General features: G+C 35.2%; 1 protein-coding gene across 1 annotated transcript in view; it reads left to right on the top strand.

Annotated features, from left to right (window-relative positions):
- Positions 1–10859, top strand: part of LOC102845350 (actin-related protein 3-like) — a 105656-nt gene that overhangs the window by 21391 nt on the left and 73406 nt on the right. The window contains exons 7-12 of the mRNA XM_006895136.1: positions 6–94; positions 1755–1928; positions 6813–6905; positions 7089–7214; positions 9151–9234; positions 10766–10854. Coding sequence (XP_006895198.1) covers positions 6–94; positions 1755–1928; positions 6813–6905; positions 7089–7214; positions 9151–9234; positions 10766–10854 — 655 coding nt within the window. The remainder of the gene's footprint in view (positions 1–5; positions 95–1754; positions 1929–6812; positions 6906–7088; positions 7215–9150; positions 9235–10765; positions 10855–10859) is intronic.

Genomic DNA, 10859 nt, shown 5'->3' with positions numbered 1-10859 from the left:
ACGAGACATAACATATTTTATTCAGCAGCTGCTGAGAGACCGAGAAGTAGGAATCCCTCCAGAGCAATCTTTGGAAACTGCTAAGGCAGTAAAGGTAAAACATAGTAATGGCAATGTAATTCAGTTAAAAAGAAAGTCACGTTGCAGTAACATGTAATATTTTAAAATAGAAGTATTTGAAACGTTTTTCCTGATAGCCAGTTAAATGTCATTGCTCTTATATTCATTTTTTTTATGTTTTGTAAGTAAATTATTGATGACTATCAACCATTTGTTTACTCTTCTCATTTCACATATTGAACAACATTTATACCAATGATTTTATATTTTGTGATTTTTTTTCCCCTTTAGTAGTAGTGTATTATTTCACTAAATGGCCAAGTAATGTGTTGTAATAGAAAAAAAGTGAACACTGTAAGATTTTAATAATTAGTCTCTTATATTATGTAATACTTCGTGAACTTTACACTTAGCATTGCTTTTTAAATACATCATTTGTGAACATTCTGAGTTGATGTCAGGGGTTTTCTCACATATGTGTTGCACATGTGAGAGCAAACTGCTCTCTTAAAGGATACCTTCTTTAATTTATTTGTTTACTTGTGTATATTTATAGGGTTTTCCATTGCTCTTCCAAGATTCAGAGAGATAGTTCATGAACTCTAGTAAAGAAATCATCTAACAGTTGTCAAAATTCATTCCAAGTTGATAGAATAAAAATGAAATATGTAAAATGTTTTGAAGGACTGTTTAATCTGTGAAGTTCAAACAAATAATAATAATACTAATAATAATAATGAATCCCAAACACATGAAATATTTTCTAGCAAAGAATGATACCTTATTTGAATGAACTTTTTAAAAAATATAATTTCCATTTTATGTCTGAAGTTTGGAGAAAGAAGACCTAATATAGCACACACAAACCACTTACTATTTTTAATATGATTTTTTAAATTTAGTAATCAATAGTACTCTCAAGGATTTTATCTTAAATAGAATCCTCGAGGCATAAAAATATGTGAAATAATGGTTTTTTTTCTAAATTTTTTAATGAGGTTATTACAAACAAAAGGTGCATATATATATGCATGCGTGTTTATACACACACACGTACATACATACATAAAATCTGTGATATTTTTTAGTTGTATTTTGATAAAAACTTTTACTTTGTGCATATAACCAAATATGCAGTAATTCAGTCTTATATATCTTAAATGAAAGAGTAATTTTTATTTGCAACCTGTTTTATTTGACAATAAGACATCTTGTTCTAGATTTCTATTACATATTTGTGGTAATTTATATGATTGTACAAACAATTAGTCACATCTGTATGTTTTATTTCCCTCTCTAAAATACAAGCTTTGTTAATTAAAACAGTGTAAAAATACCAGATAGTGACTGTTTTCATGAAACAAGATTTACATAGTAAAAAGCTTTTTAGTATTACTGTGTATGAAGTCAGAAATTATATGGAGATGAACGCTGGTTTTTTTTTAAAAAAAATTTATTATTATTAATTTTAATGAAAATTTACAGAGAGTTTGGATTTCCATTCATTCATTGTTGCAGAACATTGTTATTTATACCACACAAACAGTGGTAATATTGTAATATAAAATTGTCTTCTGCCTTGATTTCTTAATTTCTTGAATATTTATAATTTAAATTTTATGTCATTGAAAAGAGATAATCCCTTTGCTAAAGCAAGAGGGATAAAATGACTTCTGTTTCTTTGTTTTCTCAAGGAGCGCTATAGTTATGTCTGCCCAGATTTAGTAAAAGAATTTAATAAGTATGACACAGATGGATCAAAGTGGATTAAACAGTATACGGGAATCAATGCTATCTCAAAGAAAGAGTTTTCCATTGATGTTGGTTATGAAAGATTCTTGGGACCTGAAATCTTTTTTCATCCAGAGGTAAGTTTCTCTTAATAGAATTGCTTTGAAATTTCCAACAGAAAGTATCACTAGAAGATACTAAAAAATTAATCTCAGCAACTTTCTTTGATATACTGAGATACTGTAATGAGTGTAGAATGGTAGTAGTTTGGCATCAGAACAATCTTAAATTGACAAAAGGGAATGATGTTGCCAGCACTGTCTAACTTCACAAGAGGGAATGATTACCAGCACAAAGCTTATGCCTCAGACAGAGGTCAGATGTACATACCTCTGCACTACAGTCTTTTTACCAGATTGGACATCAGCTGTTCTTCCCTCTGTGCTCTTCTTTCTTGGATTTGATTATTCATTGTAATGACCTTCCAGAACTCAATGATCATACATACTAGTTAACAGGCTACAATTTCAGATCAGGGTAAGGAAGCCTGTAGGCAAAGACTAAAAGGTTTTCCCAAAGTGAAGAGCACAGTTCTGCTTTTTCAGTCCAGGCCAATTCTCTCACCATCTCTTGGCCTTCTCTTTGCCATGTACCAGGACTCTCAACAGCTGTGCAAGCCCCCAGTAGTCCCCTAATGATAAACTTCCGCTCTTCAGCCCCTTGAGGAAAGATTCCTCTTGGCTCCCTTACGACTATCCTCATTTTGGGCTGTGCATGCCTTTCTCTCAGCACTGCAGACCTCTCTGCTTCAGCCATCACCTTTTCTGCCTCTCCACTGCTTATTGACGCATAGCCATTGTAGCATTTCTGTACATCTCTTTTAGCTGCATTATTAGAGGTAATTTTCTCTTGTCACTGTTAACACTACCTCAGGGCCCCTTCCAGGTCTCCTCCCGCCTTCAGTTTTGGCCTGTATTACAGCTCTTTTAGGAACTTCTTGCATCTTGTTCTTCATTCTCTCCTGGTGTGTTTGTTTGCTGTTCTCCCAACATCCTCCCCGCCCCAGCCCACCTCTGCCTCCTGGCTTTCCTAGTGGGGTTGGCCAACATACATAAACAAATTCTTGGCCAGTTTTAAATTGTGCCACTCCCACCAGAGTTACAAACTGACCAGTGCCCTTTAGGTAGGCTTCAGATGCTTTGTCACTTCCATTTGCCTAAGTATATTAACCAATTCCTGCAAGCTGATTAAAATGCACCAATCATAGTGCAGCCTTCTCTCCAGTGCCAGACAAAAAAGTTAATGTACCAATCATAGTGCAGCTTTCTCTCCAGTGCCAGACAAAAAAAAGTTATCAAATCTCAAATTACTTTAAGTTTAATCAGGAAATGTTGCTAACCTGGAATGAAGTAACAAAGCTTTAGGATAGAAAACTAGGACAAAGTAGAGAATGCTGGGCTTAGGAGAAAATGTTTGGGGTTGTGTTTTTTTTGGTTTTTTAATTTTTTTTTAGAAAATGTTTTCATCTCCTGTTAATAGAATTTAAGAGAAAAAAAAAAGTCAAAGTCATTGCTTGTAGTTGGAACTTAGAGCTAACCATCCAGTAGGTTTTAAATTTTACAGTAGGCTGTAAATCACACAGAAGATTGCTTAACTTTATCCACTGAAGCAGCTGAGGTCTTCTCCTTTTACTTAGTATTGAGAATGGTTATTTTAAAATATCACCTATACATTAAAATAGCAACGTATTCATGAAGTAAACATTAAGTTAGATACCATTTTCATGTTGTCAGTTTAAGTATTAGAGACTCAAAGATGAAAAATTATTTTGCTTTTTTTGAGCTTAGCAATTACAGAGAGAGGAATATCTGTATACACATAGTTGTTTTATTGTATGTGTGTATTTGTTGAAGGATTAGGAACAGAGAACACCCAAGTTTACTTGAGGATCAAGAAAACTTCTAGAGGAGATAACAGTTGAACTGAAATTTAAAGGATGAATAGATATTTACCTGCGAGATAAGGTAGAACATTACATTTCTGACAGTAGAGATAAGTCTAGGTTGGAGAGAGCTAGACGATAAAAATAGAAATTGAAACAGTAGGAGATGGATTAAGATACGTGTTCTAGAATGTCAGTGATCATATTCTTGAGGGACTGAAGGGATTGATAAATAAATTGAGCTGAATTATGGCATCAGCATGAAAATGATACACTTTCATCATGTATTGGAAAAAGTTAGTATGCACTATTAGGTTGGGTACTTTGTAAAAGAAATGTGGACTGAGTTGCAGATAGGTGAGTTTATTGCAGTTTTCTGAAAGCAAGATGCACAATACCTATATCAATTGTGAGATTGAGAAAAATTAAAAGAAACTTTAAAGAAAAGAATCTTCAAAAATTAGAGATTATTATGCTATGAAGATTCTTTGGTGTCTGCTAGTTTATAACTTGACCAACTTGATACTATACTATCCACCAAAATGAAGAACCCTGAGTAGGAACAGTAGGTATAGTAAAAAAGTTTATGGAGCATCTTTGAAATAATTCATACTGAGATGTGTGTTCTAGAGAGCACAGATGTGACATAATCACCATGTTTGTGGCAGAGAAAGGAATTAACCAGGAGAAAGGATGTAGAGTAGGAAGAAGATGATGAATCAATGAGGCTTAGTGAAGACCAATAATGAGTAAACAGGCTAAGTAAGAAGAATGTAGACAGAATATTGAAGTAAGGATGCAGACAAGTAGAATATATGTCAAGGGATTATGGCCCTAAAGTTGAAAGAAGTAAAATAGTGGTGGTGGTTGTTAGGTGCCATTGAGTCGAGTATATCTCATTGTAACCTTATGAACAGTCCTGAACCCTCTCCTATCCTGTGCCAGCCTCGTCATCTCTAACCCACTTGACACTCTTGGACCCACTGCTGCAATAACCATGTCAAACTATCTTGTTGGGCATCTTCGTCCTTTTCGCTGACCCTCCACCTTTCCAGGCATGATGTTCATTTTCTAAGGAATAGCCCCTTCTAGCAGCATGTCCAGAATATAGGAGATGATGCTTGGCCATCTTTACCTTCAAGAAGTATGTTGACTACTTTTTCCAAGACAAACCTGTGGGTTTTTGGTAATCCATGGAATATTCAGTACTCTTCTCCAACATCACAACTCAAAGGCATCAATTATTCTGTCACCCTTATTTATTGTATGGCTCTCAAATGTGTAGGCAGTGATTAAAAAGACCGTGGCCTGGATCAGGCATACCTTAGGCTTTAAATTGATATCATCATTGCTCTTCAGAGTTTTTCCTGCAAGAGGAAATCTGAGAAGCACTCAGGGGTTTTTAGTAGCAAAGTTAGTCTTTTGCTAGAAGCTTTAGTGGAATTGTGATAGAGACAGTACATTGAATCAGTGAGATGCAAACAGGTAGTTGAGGAAGTTCATTGTATTTCAGTTTTAGTTTTTTGCATTAAGTATAATCAGACTGATGTTTGGGATTAGGAGTTCGACATAGAGTAGAAGACGCAGAGAACATTGTGTATTTTGAAATAACTACTGAAGGGAGTGCATATTACTAACATTGGAAAGTACTGAGGTTGTTGTTAGGTGCTGTCTAGCTGAGCATGACTCATAATGATCCTGTGAACCACAGATCTGAACCCTGTCCTCTCCTGTGCCTTCCTCATCTCTGACACACTTGAGCATATTGCTATAGTCACTGTGTCAGTCCGTTTTGTTGAGGATCTTCCTCTCCTTCACTGACCTTTACGCTTAAGCATGATGCTCTCCAAAGAATAGCCTGTTTTAGCAACTGACCCAAAGTGTGAGACGAAGCTTCACCATTCCTGCTTCCAAGGAGCATTCTGACATATCTGTTTGTTCTTTTGGCAGTCTATAAAATATTCAGTACTCTTCTTTACACAACTCCAAAGCATCAATTCTTCTGTCATCCTTATTCATTTTCCAGCTCTCAGAAGCATAGCAAGCGATTAAAAAGACCATGACCTGAATCAGTCACACCTTATTCATCAAACTAACATCATTGTTCCTCAGTGGACTTACCCAATACCATCAGTCCGTTTCCTGATCTCCTGACTGTTAGTACCAGTGGTGTTGATTTTGGATCCAAGAAAGATTAAATCATTAACAATTTCAATCTGATCTTCATCTATCATGATAACGTATATCGGTCTAGTGGTGACCGTTTTTGTCTTCTTGATGTTGATATGCAATCTTTATGGAAGGCTGTAGTATAAAGAGTTGTAGTTTGAGAAAAAAAGAATTCATTGCTGTTGCAATCATTACAAAAAGGTATATATCATTATTTTAATTTCTTCTGAAACAGTACTTTTTAAAATTGGAGATTAGAAGGAATAGAAAGTCTTAAATATAAAATCATACTACAAATATTATTTGATTTTATAAATTTTTATTCATTCATGCTTGTTTTATAATACTAACTGCAAAGGATTAATGTAATTAATTAGAATGTCTGATAAGCTTCTTATTGTATAATACCTTTCCCATCATCTAGTACAACTATTCTCACCACTCTTTCCCTCTGGTCCCACTCCAGGTAACCACCCAAGATTGATTCTGTGTGTAAACCTTTCCTTACCTCTCTCTCTCTGTGTGTGTGTACGTACACACCATCAGATTGGATCTGACTGGTACCACCGAAGACTGATTCTGTGTGTAAACCTTTCCTTATCTTTGTGTGTGTGTGTAATCAAATCGATCTGACTGTTACAGGAGGAAATTGTTCCTCCTTCTCCCGCAGAACATCTATGGATTTGAACCACACTCCTTTGGGATTACAGTACAGCTTCTTCCCACTAGGCCACCAGAGCTCCCTTTTCCTTATCTTTTTATAATAATGTAAAAGTTCTTTGTTTTAGCAACTGTTTAAAATGGAAAATTTTTTTAGTTTTTTTTTTTTTACAACAAACTTTTGTAGTTTATTATGGCACTTAAGTCAGTAGTGATGCAGTCTTTATATCCAAATTTCCTTATTTTTCAGTTTGCTAATCCAGATTTCACACAGCCTATCTCAGAAGTTGTAGATGAAGTAATTCAGAATTGTCCTATTGATGTCAGACGTCCTCTCTACAAGGTCAGTATTCTATCAAAATTGTTATTTAGGGTCATCTTTAAAAAACAAACACATACCTCCATGCCTTGTTGAATATTAAGTTAAAAAAAATCTCCTTTCTTAAAAGGATGTTATAAAATTTTAGTACCAAGTTTTACATGTTAAATTTCTTTTTCCCCTTTGAATTTTTCTCAACCCATATAGAATATTGTCCTCTCTGGAGGCTCAACTATGTTCAGGGACTTTGGACGTCGCTTGCAAAGAGATTTGAAAAGAACTGTTGATGCCAGACTGAAATTAAGTGAAGAATTGAGTGGCGGTAGATTGAAGGTGGGTTTTCTGAGTTATTGGTGAGGATACCTCCTTTATTGTGGTTGAAGTGGGAAGTGTATGTCAATTTCTACACTGCTGAGAAATCAGATTCATGTCCATCATGTGCTTGGTCGTTTGAGTCATTCCTCTACTGACTGCATTTCTGGTAAATATTTTTAGGAAGATTATTAAATTTTTACTGTTACTCATTTGTTTTTCTCTGTCTTTTACAGATAGCTTGTATGTAGTGGATTCTTTGCACTATTCCAAGGATAATATTTTATGAACCTTTGAAACTATAAATAACACTAAAGCAGGAACAAACAGACTTTAGGGAGATACTAAGTCACTAAGCAGACTTTTCTGAACTTACTGAGTTTTCATTTTTATCTTTGTTAGGTGTAGACTGTTGAAGCAAAGCATATATAAAAAAATGAAGGTTTATGAAATCAATTAGTCGTCTTCTATAGGGTCTTAGTTTACTGACCACATTGGTTTTCCATTCAGCAGTTTGTTTTGTTTTGTGACACTGATTGACATTCCCGTAATGTAGTAGCAGTTTTTCCCCCTCCTCCCAGCGTTTCCTATGTCTGTCTCTCCTTATTCTGTGTTCTGAGCTTTATCCTTGGGCAAATGCTGCTCCTTTGGTTGAGTATGATTGGTTGGTCTAAGGAATGTATTGCTGGTGGTACTCACCTTATAGGCCTCCTTGTGTGTAGCCACAAGGTTAAGGTCAGTTTTTGGTTTGAAGGGTCTCTCAGGGTTATAGTCTCAGTGGTCCTGTCAGCTTAAATCTATTCTTCAGTATAATCTCGTTCATTTTCGTAGTGCTGTTTAGTTTATGTCTGTGTATCCACTTGTAACCAACGCGCATTGCCTCTGAGTTAATCCATCTTGAGCCTGTGAATCTTAATGGGAGGAAACTTGCCCATCTTTTTGAGCAGCTGGTGGGTGCAAACTGCACTATAATTTTTCAGTACGTTTTTACTTTGTGGTGCAACCAGGTGTTGCAAGCTTATCTTGTACTGCCCTTGCTAAGACCATGGAACTAGGTTTCCCTCCCACCCAAGACACCCTTGTACTTTTAATGAAGAGTTTGCTTAAGGAAACGAGATATTAGATGTGCTCTGTTACTGGAGTTTCACTGTTTTTAGCCTTCTCGGGATGGAGGCAACAACCAGGTGTGTGTGCACACGTACACATCAATAGCTAGTTCTTTATCTGACCATATAAATTTAAAACTGACTTTATATGATCCAGAATAGCACAAGGTCCTTTACGGACTTTCCATATTTACTATTTAACTTCTCTCACAGTGGCACAGGATAGGACAAGGTTCTGATCGGTTAATCATTACGTTGCAGTGAGTCATACTTCACTCAATGGCACTTAACAACAACAAAAAAATTTCTGACCTTGACAGGCCAGATTTCGTTAATCATTATGCATTTTTTGCTAGCCTCTGTGTGTGTGTGTGTGTGTGTGTAGTAGCTTAAAAGGTTTTTTCAATTGTTGTTAAGTGCCGTCAACTCGTAGCACTGCTATGAAAAATATTTATACGAACTTCGGTATACCCTTATTTTTTATCTTTAGCATGAAGGTTTATTCACTGTGCCTATTCTTTTAAAAAATGCAGTTATTCTAGTTTGTGTCAATGATATACCAATTTCCACCGTATATCTACTTTTAAGTCTATGAAATAAGAACTATAAATTTTAAAAATTATAAAAACAGAATAATATATACTCAGTGTTACTTTTCTTCTATTCATTCTTTCCTGGTCCCCATCTGCTTCAGAGTCTCCACTCTTTCTTTTCGCCTGTAGATAACCCGTCTCAGGGATTTCCGGTAATATCTCTTAGATGTAATATAAAGTTAGCATATATTTTAAGGTGAAATGATACATGAACTTTTGAGTTTACTATTGAAGTAATCGTAAATCTTCTTTTTTTAGCCAAAGCCTATTGATGTACAAGTCATTACACACCACATGCAGCGATATGCAGTTTGGTTTGGAGGTTCAATGCTGGCTTCCACGGTAAGTGGGGTGGAGCTTATTTTCAAGATTTCTTGGGTTTTTTTTAAAAGATTATTCTATCAGTATATAACACAGTTTAGAACAATAAGATTCTTCTAAGTGTCATCTAAATATTAAGAGTAGCAAAGTTTTTAAGAGACTTCTGTCATCTTTGCTTCCAAAGAGCACTCTGGCTGTGCCCTTTCCACGACATATTTGTTCTTTTGTCTTGGAGAGGGTGCAATGCACCTGGAGTGCTCTTTGGAGGAAAAGATGATGAGGCTTAGTCTCATTTACCTGGGGCATGCTGTTAGGAGGAGTTATTCCTTGGAGAAGGACATGATGCTCAGAAAGGTAGAGGGTTGAAGAAGAGGTATACCCTCTTCTGGTAGACCAGCTGGATTGACACTGACTGCTATGGTGGGCTCTCGTGTGTCAGGAAGAGTGAGGATAGCAGAGGGTAGAATAGGGTTCAGATCTTTTGTTCATAGGGTTGCTATGAGTCATACTCAATTTGAGGGCACCTAACAATAACAAGTGTCATCTAAATGTTGCTAGGAAAGTTATGGAATTGGATAAATAGTATTTTATAAGTAGAAATTACTTGATTTAAATGTTCATGTTCTTTCTTTAACAAGAGTTTTTTAAGACAAAACATTTTATACTATATTTACATTTATTTGCAAGGAAAATTCTTTTAACCTAGTAGTAATAAAGACATTAACAAGGCATTTTTTTGCTGTGCAAATATTTAAAAGCATTAAGTTACATTTTTGTCTTATTATATAGGAAAAATAGTGTTCTAAATTGAGTAAAGAAATTGTTCTAAGAACCTCCTTTCTAACGCAAAACAAGTTCATTAGAAGTTTCTTTTAAAAAATTTCTTTAATAGAGAAGAATCTTCTCTCCAAATCAAAACAGCTTCATTAAAAGATATTCTGATATCATTGGTGCTTTATTCTGGTAGTGCACAGAGTATTTAAAAGAAGGAGCTTTTATCTGAATAACCTTGAACTTAAAAACCCATTTAAAAATAGGGGATAATGATAATTCTTTTTTAATTTTAATCGTCTTCACTTGTGCTGTATAATCTAATAGAGTTCATATTTTACCCTTTGAGAAAGGAAGACTCTGGATTTTAAAAAAAAAACAATAGATGTATCTATAGAATAACTAGGAGTGGTGTACTGCACTTTTTGTTTAATGCTTCAGATTGTTGGTTCAATGCATAATATGGGAAAGCCCCTACAGACAGCTGAGACTTCCAAATACACACTTTCTAGTCCTCAAAATTCCTAATCCCAGGAGCAACATGTGTTTTGAGTGATACCTAGAAAAGATAGGATTTAAATGCCCTGCTTCAGTTCTGACAGGGCTAACTGTAAGTCATGATTTCTAGTATTTCTTAACCTTCATTCAAGTACAGTGGTTGGGCTAATAGAAAATCATTATAGACTTAACCAAGAAAACCAGCATATTGAAATAGTAAAGCATATTGAAAAGCGGTAGGTAGGTTTTTGAACATTATAAACATATGCATTTTTCTTTACAGCCTGAGTTCTACCAAGTATGCCACACCAAAAAGGATTATGAAGAAATTGGACCTAGCATCTGTCGTCACAACCCAGTGTTTGGAGTCATGTCAT

The sequence above is a fragment of the Elephantulus edwardii genome, unplaced genomic scaffold (assembly GCF_000299155.1).
Source record: "Elephantulus edwardii isolate Elephantulus edwardi_28Jun2011 unplaced genomic scaffold, EleEdw1.0 scaffold00160, whole genome shotgun sequence".
Lineage (NCBI taxonomy): Eukaryota > Metazoa > Chordata > Mammalia > Macroscelidea > Macroscelididae > Elephantulus > Elephantulus edwardii.
Note: the sequence above shows the minus strand (reverse complement) of the source record. Positions and strands in the feature narration are given on the sequence as shown.